Source organism: Marmota monax, unplaced genomic scaffold, assembly GCF_021218885.2.
Source record: "Marmota monax isolate L192 unplaced genomic scaffold, Marmota_monax_Labrador192_F-V1.1 WCK01_AAM20220418_F8-fsc00342, whole genome shotgun sequence".
Classification (NCBI taxonomy): domain Eukaryota; kingdom Metazoa; phylum Chordata; class Mammalia; order Rodentia; family Sciuridae; genus Marmota; species Marmota monax.
Genome location: NW_026692007.1, coordinates 818,033 through 842,470, shown reverse-complemented (window position 1 = coordinate 842,470; position 24,438 = coordinate 818,033). Strand labels below are relative to the sequence as shown.

Here is a 24,438-nt window from a genome sequence, read left to right as displayed (position 1 = left end):
AGTAGAAAAACTGTCAGTAGATGTGAGGAGGGCAGGGCTGGGGAAACAAAATGTCAAGGCTCAGGATACAAAGTAGCGCCTCTTATACTTGTTTCAGTTACCCAGGGTCAGCCTTTGTCTAAAAATGTTAAAAGGAAAATTCTAAAAGTTAACAATTGAGTTTTAAAAAAGTTTTAAACTCTGAGTGCCATTCAGAGCAGCATGTTCCCATTATATAGGCTCAACCTTGGCTTGAAAATATTAAATAAAAGATTCCAGAAATAAATAATGGATAAGTTTTAAATTCTGAGTGCCATCTGGAGAAATGTGAAGAAATCTTGCATAGTCTTCCATCCTGTCTAGGAAATGAATCATCCTTTTTGTTTCATGTATTTGTACTGTATATGCTACCTTCCCATTAGTCACTTAGTAGCTAACTTGGTTGTACAATTGACTGATACTGTATCATGGTTTCTTAGGTTCAAGAAACTCTTATTTTACTTAATAATGTCCCCAAAGGGCAAGGGTAGTAATACTGGCAATTCAGATACGCTAAGGAGAAGAGTAAAATGCTGCTAAGGAGAAGAGTAAAATGCTTCCTTCATTTGAAAAGGTTAAAGTTTATCAAAGGTATATAAGTGTAGAAAAAAAAATAGTACATATTGAGTTTGGTCCTATCCATGGTTTCAGGCATCCCCACTGAGGATCCTAGAACATATTCCCTGCAGATAAGAAGGGACAACTGTACCAGACATTATGATATATTCATGAATATATAAAAGCAACTAAAAACATAACCCACATAATTTACACATATTTAAATTAGCAAACACTGGGTATAGGATCTGCCTGCAATAGCAAATTCTTAGAGAGGAACCTCTTCAGTTTAATGAGAAAGGAGGTTGAACAAAGGAAGATAAATAGGGAGCTATGTTCATATAATAAACACAATTGAATATACTTCTACCATAGGCAACAGGAGCAGTCCCACTTAGATTTCCTCAAGGTCACTGGCTTTATAAAGCAGAAAGAGGACATTTTTGTTTGTCTGTGGCCCTTTCATTTCTTTCTATTCTTGCAATACCCCTGTAACTGAGTTTCCCATATTTCCTATGTGTACCTTCCCACATAGCAGTACACAGACCATGTCCACAACATCCCCTGGGTAGGGGCACCCTCTGGGGCCCCAGGTCCAGCCTCCACAACCCCCTCTCCACCCTCAGCTCAGCACTCCGGGTTGCATAGGGCGTTTTTACCAAGTTTTATAGGTTCGTTTTCCTACCTGTCTCTCCTCTGGCCAGGACCGTTGCTTGAAATGGTGCAGGAAGATGCAAAGGCCTGCTGAAAGCTGGGCGTCGCAGGCACATCGGCCCGAAGCATCGTGGGTTTGGGTCCAATGGGGCTCTCTGACATCCCCACGGTGTGGCTGAGAATCTCAGGACAGCCTCGTGGTTCTGCGGGAAAAAAACAGAAAGTGAAAGGGGTTGTAATCTCATCCCATGTGTGTGTTCTCTAAGGTGTTAATTTCTGAATCTTTCTGTTGCTCATAGCCCTGTTGAGCCATAATGTCACACACAGGTTGAAGAAGTTGGTTCCGTGTCGCTCTGTGCAGGTTTGCCATTACCTATGGCTGTTTTCAAAAGAGAAGATGGCTAACTCAGCCCCACATACACTGTCCACCTCCCTACCTGAGCTGGTGTCAGCATCCTTGCAGTCACATGGTAGGAACACAGGGCCAATGGGCTGGTCCTCCAGGACCCAGCACCATATGACCACTAATGGGCTGTACTCTTAACATTCAGTCTAGGATGCCTAGGGTCCAGCCTTTCTCTGCAAATCAACAGGACCCTTCTCCATAGCAAGATCCATTCTCCATAGCAAGATCCATTCTCCATAAGCCCAAGCCCTAAAACACCAAGACAGTCAGGCATCCTTAAACTTCCTTTGCTCCCCGACCCCCAAGTTGGTGACTCAGTTGCAGTGACAATCCACTGACTATGAGAAAACAAACTTGAGCTGCAATCACACTATTATGGGGAGATTAAAATGAAGGTTCAGAGCTATCAAGGCAGCCAGGACTGGGAGGGCCAAGATGGCAGAGAAATTGAACTTATAGCAAATTTCCCTGAGTCCTGAACTGCAGAGGTAGGGGCCAATGCAGAGTAACCAAGATAAAAAAAAAAAATGGCTACTGAGAAACTAAAACAATAAGCAAGGATTTGAGTAGTCAAGTAACAAAATTACAAGTGTGATGTATACCTATGGAGGGGGACACTTGCAAATACGGTGAGATTTTTGAGGTGAGATTCGTGAAGGGCTAAGACCCAGGAACAAGAGTCCAGGGACAGAGCAGCCTTAATTGGATCTGGTCAGACTGATTGAAAAGTCACATCCTCTCTGGGGCACACAACCCCCTCCAGCCTGCCCCTCCTCCATCTTGCTGTGATTTTTTTTTTTAACATGCTGTGAAATATTTAAATACAAATTTAGCCATGCCACTAAATATGACAAGTGAAAACCATGACCAAGGAAAAAAGAACAACCAGAAAAAAACCACCACTGACACAAAACTTGGAGTTAGAATAGCACAGACTGAGGATAGCTAAATGTTCAAGAAAACAAAAGACAGAGCAATTTGTGTTTCACAAAAAGAACAAGTCCATAAAAATAATTAAATGGAAACCCTAGAACTTAACAGAGGGAATGAAATGACCATGCACACAGAGCTTTGATCAGCCGACGAGACACTGCAGAGGAAGTGATGGGTAGACTTGGCTAGGGGAGAAAATTATGTGCAGCGAGAAGCTCTGAGAGGGAGGAGGATGAGGAATACAGAGAAGAGCTTAAAAACACGGGAAAACAATGGAAACTTTTAACCTATGTGAAACCAGAGTCCAAGAAGGGATGGAAACATTGGATGAAAACAAGCGACACTGGAAAAGATATTTAAAGAGAATTTCCCAAGATATATTAAATATATGAAACCATAAGGGGGGAAAAAAAACCCGTGACACTCAAGCAGAAGTGAACACTTAAAAGTACAACTTCTGAAAATTACAGACAAAACCTTAAACACAGTGATTTGTCCCCTTTGGAGGAAAAGACAGGACACCAATTTTAGTGTTAATTTTTTTTTTTAATTTTTTTTATTGGTTGTTCAAAACATTATAAAGCTCTTGACATATCATATTTCATACATTAGATTCAAGTTGGTTATGAACTCCCAATTTTACCCCAAATACAGATTGCAGAATCACATCGGTTACACATCCACATTTTTACATAATGCCCTATTAGTAACTGTTGTATTCTGCTACCTTTCCTATCCTCTACCATCCCCCCTCCCTCCCCTCCCATCTTCTCTCTCTACCCCATCCACTGTAATTCATATCTCTCCTTGTTTATTTTCCCATTCCCCTCACAACCTCTTATATGTAATTTTGTATAACAATGAGGGTCTCCCTCCATTACCATGCAATTTCCCCTTTCTCTCCCTTTCCATCCCACCTCATGTATCTGTTTAATGTTAATCTTTTCCTCCTGCTCTTCCTCCCTGTTCTGTTCTTAGTTGCTCTCATTATATCAAAGAAGACATTTGGTATTTGTTTTTTAGGGATTGGCTAGCTTCACTAAGCATAATCTGCTCTAGTGCCATCCATTTCCCTGCAAATTCTATGATTTTGTCATTTTTTAGTGCTGCGTAATACTCCATGGTGTATAAATGCCACATTTTTTTTATCCATTCATCTATTGAAGGGCATCTGGGTTGGTTCCACAGTCTAGCAATTGTGAATTGTGCTGCTATGAACATCAGAGAAATGCAAATCAAAACCACCCTAAGATACCATCTCACTCCAGTAAGATTGGCAGCCATTATGAAGTCAAACAACAACAAGTGCTGGAGAGGATGTGGGGAAAAGGGTACTCTTGTACATTGCTGGTGGGACTGCAAACTGGTGCGGCCAATCTGGAAAACAGTATGGAGACTCCTGGGAAAGCTGGGAATGGAACCACCGTTTGACCCAGCTAGTGCCCTTCTTGGACTTTTCCCTGAAGACCTTAAAAGAGCGTACTACAGGGATACTGCTACATCAATTTTTTTTTTTTTTTAAAGCACTGAAACCGTAGTGCTAATGTCCTATGTGTTTAAACTCCTCAATAAGACACTCCAGGGATACACCATCTCCCGCCTCAAATGTAAATATCTCATGATCACACCAGGGCCAGGCCTAGCAAATACTGTTCATGCAATCTGCTTATGACCATGTCTCCTGCTGGGATTTATCTGCAAATTCCTGGAGCAGACAGAGCCAGTATACAACTGTGTGACTGCCCCTGCCCCAGGATGACCCATAGTAAATATTTAAATGTAAATGTTCGGTGAACTAATTAACTAACTGGATGGCCTTCCAAACTCTTTCCTTAATTCCTTAGATTGAAAAACAAAGATGTATATGGTTTTAAACCATCCCTTTGCACCCTTCGCTTCTCTTCGTGGTGATAAAATAACTTCATTTTAGTTTGACATTTTATTTCCCATATAAGACATTTGCTGAGTATTCATTATCTACCAACATGGTCTAGGTTGCAAGAAACAGAAAAGAGAAACCAGAGCAAGATAGTAAGCACCCGCAGGTCCTGCCCTTGAGATGTGTGTGAGGAAGAGACCTCTATGGGAGGAGCAGCCTGTGGGGTTCAGAGAGACCCCCTAGGAACACTTGCTGGGGGAGCCTGCAAAGTTTCCTGGAGGAAGCAGTATTTGATAGAAGCCAGGAAGGATGGGTGGGATTATGATGGACCAAACTGGTAACACAAGCTTGATGAGCACTATCATTAGCTCCTGGGGCAGGAGCCACACCCCGCCCCTGCATTCCCAGCACTAAACTGGCACCCATGGATGTTCTGAATGAATGGATTAGTCGGCAAAGCCTTAGAGGTCAGAGGAAAAAATTCAGAGGATAATGTGGAAATCCTACCCCATGGCCTGCCTCAGAGGAGTGGGTGGATAGAGGGACGGATCCCACTCCAAACGGCAGCATAAAACTTTGGAATCAGAAAAACTCTTTATCAAGTCGAATGCACCTGCCTTGGATCTTCCATGAGCAAGTGTGGAATGGAACAGCATGAAGCACCTTTGGCCATAATTGACGTTGCTCTTAGGGGTCCACATGCAGCACAGGGGCAACCCCTGGTGCTGTATGTCCCTGTTTACTGAGTCCCAGTGGCATGAGGATCTGGGGAATGTATGCCAAGATTCAGAAGTCCCAAACACCCTCACATGGCGCCAGAGACTTTCACCAAATGAGGGGAGGCCGGAGGAAAATAAACTCCCACTGTGTTCCTGTTATCCCAGTGCTTGTCCCAGAAAACAGCAAGCACAGCACTTCCCATGAAAGTGGCTTTGTTTATAGTTCTATTAGCACCAACTCTGGGGGCACTGTGGCTGTGTGGTTCCCTCTTGTTATATGGTCTCCGGCTCAAGGACAGGACTTCAACCTTCATGTGAAAAAGGAGCTGTCCAAGCACGAGGTCCCATGTTTATGTCAAGCCCTCACCTTGGCAATTAGTCTAAATAGTCTATTTACTAGCTGGATCTCCGCATTCACAGGTAAGTGGGATGTGGCTACTTTCTCAGATCAACAGAGCTACTACCAAGTTTAATAACTCAGACTGCAGACAGCAAAGGGGACATTAGTGGCAGTTCCACTTTACTCGGCACCTGCATCGTGCATGCACATTGCTGGCATGAGGTCTCCACTTGCCTTTTGCTTGCAGGATCCCACCTCTGCTCCACAGGTGAGGAGAGTGAGGCACAGAATTGGAATTCAGAGAACATGAAAGAGTTAGTACTCCAAAAATCTCACCCCAAGAATCGATAAAGGCCTCAATTAAGTGAGCAGACACAGACTGCAAACCCTTTCTGCAGATGCTAACCTTACTCCTAGAAATTCAGAAACTTTAAGAGCAGGCATTATTGTCACTGTTATGTGTCTGTGTTTATGTTTGTAGGGCTGAGGCTGGAACCCAGGACCTTGTGCATGACAGACAGAAGCTCTGCCACTGAGCTACACTGCAGCCATGTTGCTGCTATTGTTTGTTTAATCTGTATATGTGAGGTTCACGGTTAAACTGCAGGTGAAATGTCAAAAATGGGAATGGTGAGTGGACTGAGCTCCTTGTTCTAGGGTATCAGGCCTCCCCAAGCTTTGCACCTAAAGGAGCCTGGGAATGACCCAGGACAGGAATGGAAGTGATAAAGAACAGATGTGACCTCCACCATCTGGGATGGGACATTTGTGGAGGCATTAACTCTATGCCACCATTGGAGTGGGAATGACAGCTAGGGCTCTCCTCTACCATGAGCCATCTGCAGCCCGTGTCTCTGCTTCAGAGAAGGGGACATAAGGATACCACAGTGAGTACAATGATTCCATTAAGCAATGACTCAGAGGGTCCGTGGGGCAGGCAAACTCCTTCCTTCCAAATGCCCTTTCCTCTTGTCTTGCCATCCTCCCTGCTGAGTTTCCACAGGATGGGAAGGACCCGTGGCAATACAGAAAACCATTCAGACCCATTCCTGTGCAGCCAGGGCCCTGCTCTACCAATAAGATCGTGGGCCCTGAACAGATGCCCCTTTTAGTTCCCGAGTTCTCTCTGGCATAGAATCATTTCCGTTCTTAAGTCTCCTAATATTCTCATATATTCCCTCTGCTGCTCAAAGCAATAGGAGGAGGCATTACATTGTCAGTGGTTGGAAACTCAGCCTCTTATCACTTTTTGGTTTTGCCCCAAACCAGCTGGTATACCCAGCTGGTAGAGTGGGATGGGGTGCCTGGCAGAGGCTACTGCTGCCTGGCAGCCCTTAGAGTCCTGCCGGAACTTAGGGGGGGGGGGGCACGTGCCTGGCCTCCTGGGACCTTAGGAATGTCTGCACTCTGTCTCCTCTCTGCTCCCACTTCCTCTACCCAGAATAAGGGTGAGAGAGGGTCACTGGCTTTTTTCCAATTAGTCTATTTTTAAGCTTTCTTTCAAGATGCTGCAGGAGGATCTGTGGGAAGTTGGACCCCACTCATTCTCCACTGGCTGCTACTGACATGATCCATAAGTTAACAGGAAGTGTAGAGACCCAGAAGCTTGCAAGCAGGACTGCTGGCTCACTCTCGTGCAAGCCTGGAGCCTGGAGAGGGAACTGCCAGACATTAAAAATCCATGAGAGGTCCAAACATCAAAGGTCATCCCTGGGCTCTGACTCTTGCCTTGGAAACTATAAATTTCCAAACAAAAATCAGGACACAGGATGTCAGAGAAAAACTAACATTTTTCCTGTCTTCTTGATTTTATAAGAATGCTTCACAAAGATATGAAAGTTATTAAATGAATATCAACCAATTGATCCATGATCAACCAATATCAAACAATTGACCGTACAGCATCTTTAACAAAAAACAAAATAAATATAGACTGTATTATAATCTCTTATTCCGAGGAAGAAAATTCAGCTTAGTTGTTTAACTACCTAAAATGTCAGTCTCAATCCCTGGTCCATATATACACAGGCATGTTCCCAATAAACTTCAAAAAGGGAGCAAGAGTGGGGCGCACACCTATAATTCCAGTGGCTCAGAAGACTGAGGCAGGAGAATTGTGAGTTCAAAGCCAACCTCAGCAAAAGCAAGGCACTAAGCAACTCAGTGAGACCCTGTCTCTAAGCTGCTGGGGAGGAAAGCTACAGTCTCCAAGTCCTAATTCAGGCTCCCCTACCCGAGTCACAGTGTGCTGAGCACATTCTCAACCTCTGGATCTTCATGGAAGATTCCCATCTGTGGGACACCATGTCCTACTGAAATCAAATCAAATTATTCATAGGGTCTATTTAGCTCAGAATTTTAAAATTTAATTTTTAAAAAATAAAAACTTTGTATGGGAGATTTGGCAATAACAGTGTTTCTAAAAAGGGTGTCCTTAGCTTATAATTCTTTGTTATTTGTCTACAAATAGCAAGCCATTTAACCTTCTTGAAAGCAAAAGAGAAATGGGCAGGCAGCCAGATATAATGAGAATTAATTAGAGAAAATGCTGAGACCCTGAAAAAACAGTGCACACATGTTTTTTGATGTGAAAAAGTTCTACATTTTATTATTATTGATTATTATTTTATTATTATTGATGCTCTACAGAAAGGGGTAGCCTCCAAACAGATGAACACATACTTTCTTGGTATTAAACTATTTCTTTTGTCACTCCTGAGGTCAAAATCACATAAACTGGCTCTGTCCTCTTAAAGCAAGCAAGATTCTCAATACCCCAGCAGGGCCAGGGGCCCCAGCATTGCTGGAGTTGGAATTCCCATCTGCTAATAGCCAGGTCACCCTTCTATAAGTTCTCATCTCCAATGAAATTATTCTCTTCAAAAAAAAAAAAAATCACTTTTAACTAGTAACATAAAAGCAACCAAAAAATGCAGATTAAAATAGTTTTTCACAAACAGGGCCCTGTTTTCTCTTGTTCTTTGAAGATGTCCTATATTCAGAGGTTTTGATTGTAACAAACTGGAAAGAAAAAACATTCCCCATTTACTTGGTGCTGTGTAGAGAATTCTAATGTTGAAACAGTGTTGAAAACAGTTTTTTTTTTGTTTTTTTGTGTTTTTTTTTTCCTTCTTCTTCTCCTTCTCTTCACAGTGAATGATTCTAAAACAGTTTTTGCACTTAGGATGCACAGAGGACAGTTTTTTCAAGTGACTAATGAATCCCCTTCCTTAGCAACTTAACAAGACATGAGCATTATAAAAACCGTGCTTCGATTTTTAATTCTCAGGAAAACAAAGACTTCCTTCCTGCTAGACTTTAAGGAAAGAGAACATTGCAGTGGAGAAACTGAGGCTACCTAGAGAAAACACACAGCCCAAGGATGGAGCCAACACTGAGAAATCAGTGGTAAGGATATGGGGGAAAAAAGAAGAAGAACCACCTGCCTGATAACAGAGTTCTAATAAAACCAAACTTGAGGCCAGAGACATCCAAAATGCTAAGCTATACTTCCACTATATATTTTTTAAAAATCACAATAAAATATATATAACACAAAATTTACCACCTTAATCATTTTTAAGTACACTATTCAGTGGCATTAAGTATATTCACTGGTTGTTCAACCATCACCACCATCAATCTCCAGAATGCTTTCATTGTGCAAAACTTTGTCTTCATTAGACAACTTCCATTCCCATCTCCTCCCAGCCCCTGGCAACCTCCACTCTATTTTCTGTCTTCACAAATTCTACTGCGTTAGGGATCTCATATAAGTGGAATCATACAGGATTTGTCCTTTTGTGACTGGATTATTTCACTTAGCAAAATGTCCCCAGAATTTGACTATGTGATAGCCTATTGTTAAAATACCCTTCCATTCAAAGGCTGAATAACATTCCACTGTGTGACTATTTCATATTCTGCTGTCAATCAATTAAGTGTCCATGGACACCTGGGTAGCTTCCACTTTTAACTATTGTATTTAGTTTTTCACTTTCATATTCTTTTTTAGTCATTTTGAGTTGAGACTGGTGACTTGCAACAGAAATCGGTTTCAGTGATGCAAGGGGCTGTGCTTGTGCTGCTTCCATCTAGAGGGAATGGGGGTAGACTAGCATAAATCAGCAGAGGGCAGTCAGGCTATTGGTGAGGTTGGCAGAGTGGCCCCAGGGGTATGAAAGAAAGCCTCAGAACTCCTTGGGGAAGCCTTCCTTATGCTGAGGAAAAACAACAACAAAAAGCAAAACAAATGCGGGATGGGGGAGCCACTTCAAAAACACAGGGAAAATTTGCCTGAGTCCCTTTGGGAACATTGGCTGAGTGGAGGTTGGCATAAGGAGCACAGCAGCATCTATGCAGGAATGAATATGAGGCTACCAGCTGGAGCCTATGCTGGTGGACAGGCTGTACCCACAATGTCCTGGTTCAAGTATCCCATCCCCAGCAAAATTCCAGTCACATAACTGAATATGCCCCAAGGGCTGGACGTTTCAGAGCTTTTTGTCTTCAAGCAGAATTCCCAAAGAACCCGGCTTTCTTTTAGAAGCAGTACATGTATCACATGCTGAACTCCGCCAGAGTTCTTCTAAGGAAAGATCATTTCAGTGTGGTGCCAGATCACTTTATGCATGAAATCTCAAGAAATCTGGATCTAGCTTTTTTCCCCTATAATGCCTCTACCAGGAGGTCTGAATCATGTCCAAACTGACCATGCAGGGAAATAGCTCACCTGTAACCTCAGATCTCTGACTGTGACTGGGGAATCTTAATTGCTGTAGAAGACTTCAGTGGACACGGGTCCAAGGAAGACATCCTTAGAGGACCCCCCCCCTTATCCCAGAATCTAGGGCACTTGGGGGATCTGCATCCATTACACTTTATGAGCTCATAAAGTACCTGGGCCAACAGGTGACTAACAGATATTTTATAGCATTTCAGATACAGAAGACAGCAGCTTTCATAAGCCAGGTAATGATAACTTTGCCCAGTGCTTCTGAAGCTCGGTGAGCAATATGGATGCATATCATGACTCTTTTGTTAGGTAAATACTCCAAAACTCTGCTTCAGTTAAATCTAGTTAGGCATATTTTCATGGTGGTACACAGAATTGCTGATGAGTTTCAGCTGGGTTTTCTTTTCTTTTTCCTTTTTAATTTTTTTTTTTTTAAATATGCAGTGCTGAGAATCAAACCCAGTGCCTCACCCATGCTAGGCAAGCAATCTACCCCTGAGCTACAACCCCAAACCTCAGCGGGGTTTTCCCAACATGAGGAGAGACTCAGAATGTTTTATCTTTTTCCAAAAAAATTCTTAAGTTATCAATATATTACTAACAGTCACTATCTGTATGGTACTTAAAGGGCTTATAAAGATGGGCTTATAAAGATGCATACCATCATCCATTTGCACTGACAAAGCTGATGTTCAGTGCCTCTCCTCATCTACCCCTCTGACCCTGGAGCAGAATTTGAACACAATTCTTGAGTTTCCCAATTTTGACTCTAGCAAGACCTGGCTCCTTGTCACTCTGTACAGAGTGCCAAGGTTTAGAGAGCTGGCAGTCCAGGTATCAGTGTTTTAGTCTACTCAGACTGCCATAGCAAACACAGCAGACTGGGTGCTTAAACAACACACATTTATTTCTCACAGTCCTAGAGGGTGGAAGTCCAGGATCAAGGTGTAGGCAGGGTTGGTTTCTCCCCAAGGTCTCTCTGCTTCATATTCTCTCTGAGTCTTTATGTATTCGTCTTTCTGTGTATCTCCTAATCTCTTCATATGAAGACACCAGTCATACTGGATTGGGGCTCACCCCAAGTGACTTGATTAAACTTAGTTAACTCTATAAACACCCCATCTCCAAATATGGCTAGGGCCTTAACATTTGAATTGGGGAGGAGGTGTGTGGCCACAATTCACCCCCTATCATGAGTATGATTTGAGGAATTACACCTTCTGTCAATGGCAGGGTAATGACAATGGCCTATTCTAGGGTCATCAGGAAGATTAGGAAGTTAGAATGAAGCATGCTTACAGTGTAACCAGACCCCAGTGACTCCCCCAATGACAATCATAAGCAATAAGAAGGAGGGCTGGCATGATGTGTGAGTTGAAACTTGGCTCCTGAGAAGACCACACAGGGCTTCTAAAAGTGTCCCTTACAACATTTGGCTTGAGAATGGCAATCTCTAACCAGAATGCAGAAGGAATGAATCCTGCCAGAAGCCCACAGGACCCCAAGCCGACCAGAGGAGTGAAGAAGCCTGAGCCCATGACGCCATCCTTCTCACCGACTCTTCACTTCCAGCCCTGTGGCTTGGGGAGCAAGCTGGAGAGGTCCCAAGCGGGTGAATTTTAACTTTCCAAATCATGGCTGCTTTTGTTTTTTGTGTTTTTTTCATCAAGGTTTCTAAATCTTCCTGTCTCTACCAGGCAGGCTACCCATGCTGACTGATGCAAGGATGTCAATTTCAACCCCTTTATTTTTTGTGGTGCTGTTTCTCTTTCGGCTGGCTTGATTGTTCTCGTGGGCAGCGCCTGGTCAACATTACGCAGGCGCACCCAGCTCCCCCAACACGCAGTATGCCACTGGCTTTGTGGTGGAGGACACTGCAGCACCAGCCTGTTCAGTCCAGTCCAAACCTCATGAATAGCAAGGCCACCAGGACTGCTGGAATGCTACCAGGCTGCTCAGCATTTGGCCTTTCAGAAAAGCTTCCAGCATATTAAAATTGCTCCAAATGTAACAAATGATGTTCTAATTAATAAGATAATTGACAGCAATCAGCAGTTTCTGCCATAGCATTTCTGCAACAACTAAAGCTCTCAGCACTCCCACCCCCCAGAAGGACTCATGTCCCTTGGGAATGGGATTTAAGAGAGGACTACTGTGCTCTAAGAAGAAGAAGAAAACAATCTTAGAGGCCAAAACACCTTCTCTTCAAATAGACCAAAATGAACTGCTTTTACTGAGCACTGTCCTCTTTCCAAAAGGGCCAGTCTGGTTAAAGTCTGCAGCAGAGCATAAATCACCCTAAGACACCCCAAGCACTGTCTAACCAGCAGTTCAGAGTATGTGACCCCCAACGAAGCTCCCTGCTACATCCTCCACCTGCATTCAGTGACAACTAACATTCACCCAGCGCTTTCTGACCCTCTCAGGTCTCCTGGGAAGAGGCATATCACTGCATTTTACAGACCAGATTATAGCATAAGGAAGTATACTGGTGCATCCAACAACCCTCAGAACTCATTCCTCTAGCCCAAGACCAGAGTCTACATATATTACGCAGCCTCAATGCACAGAATGCAACAGAGGATAAAGCAAAAACACAAACACACTGGGGAAGCATGTGAGATTGGGGAAGAACACACAAAAATCAGATATGAAATGGAAATTAAATCCACCACCCTCCAGGAATGGAATCGTATGCAGAAGAGGAGGGAAAGGAGGGGAGAGGGGTGTGGTTTGTTAAAGTCTAGTGGTGACAAACATAAAACTGAGGACTGTGGCTAAATATTCTAAATAAGTTGGTGAAAATATTTACTGTTGAGTCAAGTGTCCAAGCCAGAAGCACTGAAGAGCCCACATCATCAATAAAGCCCTCCCCGAGGCGGGCATGGGTCTGAGCCTTCTGCTCCCTTATGCCACCAATGCAGCTACAGACCCAGCACTGCCTAGCACATGGCCAGCCACTGGGATGTGTGGATGCCCCAGAGCTGAGGCTGTCTTTGTTCAATCATATTGCCAGGCCTCTAGGGCTTGCCACCCTGTCCCCAGGTTGCCCAAGTGCTACTCAGTCCCCACCAGATGTACAGCCTGTCTAGGCACAGCCTCTAGGGTCTCTCTCAGCCTTCTCTCCCCAGATCTGAGTTGACCTATTGTCACAGAGCCACACCTCTGAAATCTGTGCATATCTTCTCAACAAAGGTATATCATGGTTTGCCTGGTGGCACTGTCATCAGTAGCTCAGTGACCCCAAACCAGGTAGGCCAGAAAGAGGAGGCACAGCATTATTCAATTACTCAAAGAAGAAACTTCTATAGCCAGCAAAAATACTCTTCAGGGAAGAAGGGAAGTAAAGATATTTGGAGATGAAGGAAAAACATCAGAGTTCGTTGTCTGCAAACCTACCCTTCAGGAATAGCTAAAGGAAATTTTCTAAACAGAAAGAAAATCATAAGGTTTGAAACTTCCAAAAGGCAAGAAGAACATCAGACTGGGTAAAAATGAACATAAGAAGTACAATAATCAATCCCTCTTCTCATGTGTTTCCTAAATCACATCTGATGGTTAGAACAAAAAAAAAAAAATAGGCCACCACTGCATGTGGTACTTGATGTAAATATACAAAATACTTGAAAAGAATTGTATTTTAAAAGTGGGGAGGGATTGAAATAAGATTTCCATACTTTAAGTGGTAAAATGTTGATACCAGTAGACAATGATAAGTTATCTCTGTGCATCATAAGTAGCCACTAAAAAAAACTTCTAAGAAGCGACAGATTCAAAACCATTATCTGCAAATCGATACAGAGTCCCCCACAAGTTTTCAGAAACCCACAGCAAGACAAGAAAAGAGAAACAGGAGAGGAACTGAAAACAAACAGAAAAACATGTGTGTCCATATTTTCCACTAAAAATTGCACTTGACATTTAAGTCCTTGATCCATCTGGAATAGATGTTTTGTGTGTAGTATAAAGAGAATCCATTTTACTTTTCTGAGAGAGGAACTTTACAGTTCTATTTATGGGGTGTTCCCGCTTTCCCCTGCTGATCATCACTGAGGTTCCTATCACATGCAGATCTGTTTTACATTTTTATCTGCTTTATCAGTTGCTATAATCTGAATCCCAAGTGTCCCCCAAATGTCCAGTGTTACAGGCTTTGCCCTCTGTGTGAAGCTATTGAGAGGTGGTGGAATGTTTAAGGGGTAGGCCCTAGTGGGAGGTCTTGAGGTCATGGGGAACATGTCTTTGAAGGGAACTGTGGGATTCCAGCTCTTTTTTCTTTGTCTCTATTGCTCTCCTCATTCCCTCACATACTCCTGCTATGATGGGAGGCCTTGCACAGGTCCAAAAGCAATGGAGTCTTCAGTTATAAAGTGGAAACCCCAAAACTGTGAGCCAAAAGAAACCTTTGGTAAGTTTTATATCTCAGATGTTATAGTGATGGAAAGGTGACCTGACACATTGGTCAATTTATCTATTTTGCACCAGGCCATACTTCCTGAATTCTCTAGCTTCTGGCATCTGGCAATTGTATCTTGGCTACTCAGGACCTTCACTATATACATTTTGAATAAATTTGTCAAGTTCCACTCACATCCACATAGCTATTGATGTTTTTATTGAATTAAATGTGTAGATAAAATTGAGAATGTCAGTATCTTAAAGACAGTCTTTCATTCCCCAACATGGCCTTTCTTTTCATAACTTTTTAAATGTGTCTCATGAATAAGCTCTGAAATTTTTCTCTGCTAAGAAGAAAAAAAAACAAAAAAACAATGCTTAAATAACCTGTGAGTAACTTCATTGCTTTAGTTTTCCTTTAACTGACACTAGGGTATTCCTGACTTATTTCCTTCAGCCTAAGGGTAGCATTAGTTACACTCTGAGACCCTGATAATGAGAAAGAGTTGATCAGGCAGCAGAACTGATGAGGCCCTGGGAAAACAGTACATCTTCCTCTAACAGTCTACTCGGAGGAAGTGGTCAGCAAGCTGAGTGACTTTGATCTGCTCCCACCAAGTGACACACAGGAGCAGATCCATGACCCACATTTCCCACGACCAGATTTAGTCTGGTGGAGATCCTTCTTTCTCTTACTCTCTCACTGCACCTGGTCACCTAAAGAAGTTGATGACCCTGGTCCTCAGGTCAGCTAGGCACTCATTCCTCTCTCCCACTCCAAATTTATAAAATCCCGTTTTAAGTTTAGTTTACCTAAAGATGGAGCAGGTATCCATCTTTTCCATCCAGCTAGCTGCCCACTACACCTGAGGCTAATCAAGAATCAAATACTTACCCTACAAACATCATCACTCAAAGCCACAAGTCATGCTGCTCCTTAGGGCAAACTGGAGGCTGAATTGGTTTCCTAAGTTATATCCTGGCAAAATAACAGTGGGCCATGAACAGGAAGACACAGAGAGGGTGTGGTCTGTGATGGGGACCTTTTAGTCCCTTGGTTCTCACTTTAAACAACCTTAAAATCACAAGTCAATCTCGGGGCGGGGGTTCTGATGCAAAGCAAGTGGGTGTGATGGATGTTCTCATCTGACCATAGGACAATGATCTGGCCCCAACTTGTCATCTGACAGCTGTATGACCATCTTCCACACGACCCTCCCTCCGCACTCACCACCCCCTGTCATGATTCCAACTCAGCTGGGCAGCTTTATGCCTTTGGACGTTTATTATTATTATTATTATTATTATTATTATTATTATTTTAAATACTAGGAGGGGAAATTAAGGGGCATGATAATGAAGAGACCAAGATGTCCTCACTGTGTCAATTGCTGACCTAGAATCAAGATCAATCATTGATCCCAAATTCCACTGGTCTCACTTTTACGTTTTAGGTCAAAGCTGTAGTGGCTACCAGTGAAGCCAGAATTAGACAGGCAGTCAGCATAGATAGGTAAATCGAGTCAGGTAGGATCAAGGAGGGCAATTTTGATTGAGTCAGGGAAGTTGGGGATAGTCCACCTGAAAGATTGAAATGTTAATTCCTTCAGAGCCCTTCCTCCACCCTTATCAAGAACCTGCCCCAGCTGCAACCTGTTGCTAAGGTAACCTGCCCCTCCCTACAGGAAGCTATAAGGTTGTTAATTAATGTGTCCTGGGCTGCACCATCCTGCTCTTCCCCCTTCAGACCACCTGTTTCCCACCTTTTGGCCATCCCACTGAGCATTTCCTAGGCCCAGTCACGTACACAGGAAAAAGAAAGATAAGGGGAGGAGGGCAGGAGAACAAAGGAAGCCTAGGACTTATAAAAAGGGCAGAACACCTCACTTCTTGGGATACCAGCTATGGCCCCTTCTCCCTCCTGGGAGAAGTCTGTTACCCCTTTTTAAATAAGCCCTGCTTTATATGCTTGCCTTGGCATGCTTCTCTAATGTTCAAACTTCAGCATTTGAGGGAGCAGAACTTATCACCAGTAACCATCGGTGTAACCGGCACAGATCCGAATGCTGCCAGCTTTCAAATAACACATTTCTCAGAATGACTGAGAAATCCTGGATATATCACACACGTCAATGTTTCTAAGGGTTGCCTTTTGCTGAGTGCAGCTGAAGCCAGATTTAAAGTTAGGTAGTCAGTGTAGTTAGGTAAATCGGGTCTAATATCGAGTGAAATCTAAAATGGAGACCATGTGGAGAATGACTCCTGAAAAACACAGGACAACTCATGGAAGTCCCGAAAAGGCCCTAGGCCAAAGTCCACCTCAAAGAAATGTTAATGAACAGCCCCCAGCAAAAAGGTGCTGACTCAGAAGTCCTTCCTGACCAGATTACTTCTTTGGCCCACCTGTGTCCCACCCCTCGGTCCTTCCCACCTACATTCCATCACTGAAAGAACTATAGAAAGGGGAGACAACATCCCTTCCACGGATTCCACCTCTTGGGTCCCCTTCTTCCTCCGGGAGAAGTCTTTTCTGCTGTCCTTTAATAAACTTCTAATTTCTACTCTGACCTTGCCTCGGCGTGCTTCTTTGGTGTTATTCTTCAACATTGGGGAAACAAGGACTCGTCACCGGTCAACAGCGGTATCACAGCTTAGCCATCTGCAGTCATTATCTCATTTAACCCTCCTAAGTACATTTCACATGCAAATTATTGATCCTATCTCATGGATGAGGAAACAGATTCTGAAAGGTGAAGATCAAAGGAAGCCAACAAGACAACCCTGCCTCCCATCAGCAAGGTCTCAAATTCAGCAGCCTTAATTTAATAAAATCACTCCTCCCCTACTTATCGCCACCCCCAGCATAGGTTACCTCTTTTCCTGGAAATGCAATATGATACTTAGAGAGGACAAGGAACCTGTTGCACAGGTTTGCCCTGAGTATGTGTGATTTACAGCCCTGTCACTGTGGCTCCCACTTAAATGCCCCAACATAACACAGAAGAGGGCTTGCAGGATCCTCACCCGCCACCCTAGTCACAGGCAGTAGAACAGAGAGCATAAACTCTCTGTCGACACAGATGGACCAAGATTCTTTCCATCTCACCTGGAGACTCAGAAAAGTATTTCTGTCCTAACCAGACACGTTTTAATATACTGACATACTATGGAATTCATGGAAAATTACAACTGTACATAAATTGCATTAAAAGGGCAGGAAGCCTTTGAAAAGACATACATCCTCTTCCATTTGATTTCAGGAGTTTCTCACCCCTGGAAGGGACAACACAAAGACTTCCAGCCAGGAAGAATGGGGTGGACCCTGACCCGCCCGGGCTTGTCTCAGACCTACTGCTGAGTTTTTCTCACAGGCCAGAGTTCTGGGTTTTTCTCTCTCTCTTAATTTTCCCCATCCTGCTGGCTGGAATATACACACAGGCTGAAATACACACACAGCGCTGTGTCAGCCCACAGGACCAGCTGAATCCACAAACCAGCCACGCAAGAAGAAAGAACAGATGCCCAGGAGGCTACACAGGTCCCACCCACCCTGTCCCTGCCACTCAGAGAGCCTGGAGACTTCTGGACCTCAGTCCCTGGAGGGAAGAGAGCAGTGAAGGAAACAGAAGACCTTCAGGCAGGAGGTTCTGTTAACAACATCTGAACTGGTTCCTTCAATGAATGCACGTTTTGTTTCAAAGGCATAGACTTGTTTAGAAATATTGGTTTTGATCGCGCCACCCATGGTAAGGACAACAGTCAATCTCATTTTAAACCCCAGCATCTGTTCCTAATGCTTGCTTTCAGCCTGTAGCAGAAACAACTGCTCCTCTGAAGAAGCTGTGCTCCAATCTCTGATCTTCCGGGAGCAGACCTCCTGGGTCTCTGACGGTGCTCGCCAGGGGCAGCCCCAATCGAGTCCCTCAGGCGCTGGGGGGGGGGGGGGGGGTGGACAGTGACAGCCCTGGAATGAGGCAGGCTCACTTATCTGCTTCCGCAGAAGAATGTGCCTTGCTGGGAAGCAGTCCCGCTCCGGAAAAGCTGCACATCTGTAAACCAGGCTTTTGTTCACTGAAGTGAATCTCAGCAAAGACAAAAGCACCCTTTCCCCTAGAAGGAAAAACCCTCCCGGCTGAAGGGCTGGGGCATTTTGTCCCAAAGCCCTGAGGACTTGAGAGCTGTCACCAAGTGTTTAGGGGACGACAGGAACAGATAGTTCTCTTCCCAAGCCCTATCCAGGTTTCCTGACCTCTTGCTTTCTGCATCCTACCTTATCCTCCTCCCCACCCCTCCCCCATACCCCAGGTCAGGTTTCAGCAACTGGAGGTGGCCAGAGGTGCAGGAGCACTGGAGAGGACCCAGGCGCAGGGGCTGAACAGGAACTAGCCACCCACAAGTTCCACTGTGGGGCTTACCTGGGCACCTGGGGGCCAGGTCAGTCCATGGAAGGGCCTGAAGACATGGGCTTTATTGCAGGCACTCTGTAGAATCTGTCCCCAGCGGCCCTATGTGGTGAGTGTCTTCCACAGTCCCAGCCCCAGCGGCGTCCCCCACCCACCCAGGCAGGGCGCTGTGTTCCGGCCTGTCCCGGGGGAGTCAGGGAGGGAGGCGGGGCAGCCACCTCCAAAGAGGCCCATTCAGAGGGCGGCGGGAGAGCTGGTCCGAGGAAAGAATCCCGGGATTGTTGGGCTGCCGCGGGCTGTTGCGGGCGGCCTGCCCAGTCAGTGCCTCCAGACGTGGCCCCGCCTCGCTCCACGGCTGCAGTTTGCTTCCTTTCCACTTCTTTTCCCTCTCTTTCCTCCTCCCCTCTTTAAGCTCGTGCAATTTCCCACCACAGCTTCGTGGCTGGCTCAGACCCCGTTGTCATCCAAGGGACGAGCAACAGAACTCACTAGCCACACCCTAATACCTGCCCCTCCTGGGTCAGAGGGCATGGAGGCCTTGGAGTCTCAGGCAGAAAGGACCACGCTGATCCCACTCCCCTGGATGGGGCGATATGCCCCTCACCAGGCCCTTCACTTCATCCCTGCCCAAGAAAGCCCAGTGGACTTTCCAACTGTACATCCCACCCATCACTGCCTGCTCAGGTTTTCCTCCTGGCCACAGTGGGATCCTGTAACAGATCTCACCCCAGTCCCCTTCACCTGGCTGGTAGCCTATCCCACCAATAGGTTGTTGGCAATATCTATATCCTATAACCCTTTCTTCTTCTTCCTCTGCTCATGTGCTTTCCTCTATCTGAAAGGATAAGCCAATTGATGACCCCTAAACCAATTGATGACCTCCTATACATTCTGCAAAGCCCATAACAAATGATCCTATAACAGTGGTCCAGTTCACTTTTAGAATATAGCTCTGAGCCTTATTTTTTAAAGGGAACTGTTTTCCTTTTCCTCTTCTCCCTCTCCCCCTGCTCCACTGCAAGGATTTGTCTGCCAGAGGATGTGGGACAAATTAACAAGTGAATCCTAACACACCATTAGGGTGCCCTGGGAACCCCTGTCAGCTCACACCTGGAATGTAGCCTTTGAATAGCTTTAAGGCCTCAGGGACTGTAGTCCCCTGTGCTTCTCCTTTGCTGGCAAAGCAATGGATCTTCTTTTTCCTTTTTTCTCAAAACCGTGTCCTCATTATTGAATTGGCATCCAGGACAAGGACTGAGTTTTTGGCTAAGATCCCACATTTTTACAGAGTTTGGGACACTTTCTGTCAGTCAAGTGGAAGTGAGTGCTCTATTCCATGAGGCCTGAAATTTGACTGTAACATAGACCACCTAGCCCAACACAGGGGCCCTTGGAAACATGGCAGGTTATACAGAGTTGGACCATGAGGCCAGCATAAAGTGGCTTCTTGTATTTTATGGGTCTGGCAAAGTCCCACTCACTCTTCCAATGCTAGAACAGATATCAGTTAGTTCTGCTAGAAGGCTCTCCCTGGGAGAGAAGGTCCTGTGTCCCTCCTGGGATGCCTCGTTTCCTGCACACTGGTAGGCACTGCCCTCAGACTATCATCCTGGAGTTTCACACACAAGCAAACACACATTCACACACACAGCATGCTTCCAGAGTAGCCTGCAGAATGGGCCCAGCTTGTGTAGGCACACTCACCAACCTGGTGGATGTGAACTGGTAAACGTCTCTCACCAGAAGATATGGCTCACCCAGGACCTTTGGGCACATGTCCTAGAGTATGGGCAGGACCCTCCCTCCCACAGTTCTGAGTAGGCACTTCCTCCAAGTTGTTTATGTAGGCTGTTGGAAATGCCTGACCACAGAAGGAGCAGGATCAGTGGAGGCAGAAGAACCAGCCTTTTCCGTGGCCCCTCTCAGCACAAAGGAAGGTGGCTCAGGGGACAAGGCCATGGTGTTCCAGGTCCAGGAAGAGTGGCTGTAATGGGGATGGCACTCCCAAGGGCAGGTCCTGTTCCTTCTGTGGATGCCACAAGCTGGATGGATCCTATCCAACCCACTGGGATGGGCAGAAAAGGAGGCTGGGCACATTGTGTCTGCCAGTGCCAAAGCGATGATCTGGACAATTCCAAGTAGACTTCGACAGACATTTAAAAACTTCCTGGGAATCTGCTGAACACTCCCCACCACCTCCCCTTGCCTTCTTTCTCTCCTTGGCTATAGCACCAGGGACTAGGGTTATTTCAAGGTTCATTTCCAGGAGGCAGCAATTCTGTTGGTGACAGACACTGGGGGTGGGGTGGGGGTAACCCAGAAACTCTGCTACCAACTTCAAGAGATCTATATGCTTCAAACCTCTGCTTTGCACCAGCCAGAACACTCATGGAAAGGTAGCAAAATCCTGAGATCCAGCACAAATCAGCCTCCCAGGGAAAGATAGCAGTCCCACAATTGGCAAGTGCAGCTGCACCCTTACAAACAAGGGTGCCAGTATAAGGCCACCCAACCATCTGGGTCCCTTCTTTCACAAGCTTCAGGCTCAGGCCTCTTGCAGGGCTGATGAACTCAGCTCCCTAGAATGGAAAGGTCATCTTCCTCATTCCATTTGGTGTTTAGAAAAAATAACTCATTAGCCCATTGCAGTGGCACATGGCTCAGGAGGATGAGATAGGAGGCTTGCAAGTTCACAGCAACTTAGCAAGACTCTTCTTCAAAATAAAATATAAAACTGGCTGGGGATACAGCTCAGTCGTTAAGCACCTCTGGGTTCAATTCATAGTATCCTGCCCTCAACAAAAAAGAAAGGAAGATATAATTAATTTTTATCCAGGACATTCTCTGTGCTAGATGCTGGGATGCAATCATAATTCTGCATAGAAATGTTTTTTCCAAACAAAGAAATTCTCATTTGCATTTGCCTGCCTTTGGATTTTTGCAAACTTACTCATTTTTTCCCTTTCTTACATATGCATATATGTACAAGTGCATAGTTCTTCAGAAGTGTTTATAAAGTGACAATGCCTAACTCTAGGTATAATTATGAGCACATGTATATGTGACCATCCATGTGCTATGTAACATGCTATATATGTATGTACTTGACTCCTCCAAATCCTCAGGTTCCACGACAAACAAGTATGTATGGATAAAAAATATTTTTTTAATTGCATCTATGATGAACTTACAGAGACTTTTTTTTCTAGTCATTATTCCTAAGCAATATAGTATGAATATTTACATAATACTTACATTGTATTAGATATTAGAAGACTAGGGATGACTTAAAATATATGGTAGGGACCTGGCACTTTCATAATCTCAGGGACTCAGGAGGCAAAGGAAAGAAGATCAAAAGTTTGAAGCCAGCCTAGGCAACTTAGCAAGACATTGTCTCAAAATAAAAAAATAAAAAAATAAAAAAAAACAGGGCTGGGGATGTAGCCAGTGGTAGAGAATCCTTGGGCTCAATCCCTAGAACTGAAGGAAAAAAAAAAAAAGAAAAGTAAAAAGATATGGGAGGGTATGTATAGGTTCTAAGCAGATGCCACACCATTTTATAGAAGGAACCAAAGCATCCACAGATGTTGATCCACAGGGGGTCCTGGGAACCAATCCCCATAAATACAGAAGGAAAACTGCAAACTAAAAGATGACAGGAGTTAAAAAGAATGCTTCTTTATCTAATTGGTATGGTCAGGCCAATGTGTCCCTATTTTGAGGAGGAATCCTAATCTGGGGACACTAGGTATTTCTATTAATACCTGGAGGGCTCTAACCCAGTGGGTCCTGCCCAGTAACAAATAGTGAGGGACAAACTAAAATGTTAAAATCTGCGGATTGGGCTGGGGATGTGGCTCAAGCGGTAGTGCGCTCTCCTGGCATGCCTGTGGCCCGGGTTGGATCCTCGGCACCACATACAAACAAAGATGTTGTGTCCACCGAAAACTAAAAAATAAATATTAAAAAAATTCTCTCTCTCTTCCTCTCTCTCTCTCTCTCTTTAAAAAAAAAAATTTGCAGATCTCTCAACAACTCCAGTCATACACCCCTTCTTTTTTTTTTCCTTCATAGAACTAATTTAATAGTTATATCAGCTAAAAGGTAGTGAGACTGAGTCAGACAAATCAATCTGAGAAAGAATTCTTCTGATGCTCTTGGTCTGAAGATCATAATAGAATAGACTGTCGAGTATTCAGAAGTCACATCAAAGTTCACATCAAATCAAGTACAACTGACAGAAACAATACGATCAGTCCACAAACAATAATAGCCAAAATACAAAACCCTGCAGAGGAAGATACACAGAGGGTTCCAACTTATGACTGGATTCCAAATTTTTTCAGTTTTACAATATTACAAAAGATACACCCCTTCTTCACGTCTCACCATCCCCACTCCTCCAAGTGTGTCCGGTCCAGTGGGACGTTTTGAGAGGATGATGGCAACAGGTTTCAGAGAAAACTCCAGGACATTTTACTGGCAGCTGGCCAACAATGTCACAGGGGACAGAGTTGGGAGAGGTGCATGAGAGGCAGGGCCTGGGGACAGGATCATGAGACATGCAAGCGGCACACAAACAGGTCCTATGCCCAGGCCAGCTTCACACCCACTTGTATCCAAGCCACCCCTTTGTCATCCTATCTGGAGCACTGCTCTGTACAGCTCAGAGCTGGGGGGAGATAGGCACACACCCCAGATTTGGCTGGGTGTACAATGGATTCTGAGTTCTACACTGGCCACAGGCTATCTCAGAGAGGGCATGCCCTATGTATGATGTGCCCCAAGCTCAGGATATAAACCCACTCATCCAGTCCAGGGACAGAACATGACGTTGATACACAATGGGGCTCTGGAAATGCTTCAACAAAGAAACACATTTTGAATTAAAAAACAAATTCCCAAGACATATTTCTGGTGCACTATCATACTGAGGCTGAAATTTTCTCACTTCTGAGAGTGTTCCCCCAATACTATGCATAGTACACACATTCTTATTTTGCTTAAGTTTAAAAGATGTTTGAAGAAGATATGCAACTAATGCAAGATCACAGACACAGAGCCATCTGTAGCCCAGGAGCATTCGGTAGGGCTGGGAAATATGATAAGTGCAAAACTTCGGTTGGCAGTATATCATAATAACTTTTATAGGCTGATGTTCAAGAATAGTCCACTGGAATTGGGTAATGAAGTGAGATGAGAAATAAAATTAGAAAAACAAAGATTCCTCTAAGCCAAAAGCAAGCGAATAAATACACAATTGGCATGGTCAAAAAGTCTTGCATCTCATGTGGGGATCTTCCAAACTGGACTGCTCTATGATGGGTGTTAAGCGAAGGATGCCAACTCCTTGGGTTTTTCTGAACATGTTTTCTTTTCAACAGACTCCTAA

The 24,438-nt window shown here is 44.4% G+C and overlaps 1 protein-coding gene across 8 annotated transcripts in view; it reads right to left on the bottom strand.

Moving 5' to 3' along the window:
• Positions 1 to 24,438, bottom strand: part of Tns3 (tensin 3) — a 270,335-nt gene that overhangs the window by 29,481 nt on the left and 216,416 nt on the right. For all 8 annotated transcript variants that reach the window (XM_046451661.1, XM_046451611.2, XM_058582006.1 and 5 more), the window contains one exon: positions 1,262 to 1,433. In XM_046451661.1, the coding sequence (XP_046307617.1) occupies positions 1,262 to 1,433 (172 nt within the window). The remainder of the gene's footprint in view (positions 1 to 1,261; positions 1,434 to 24,438) is intronic.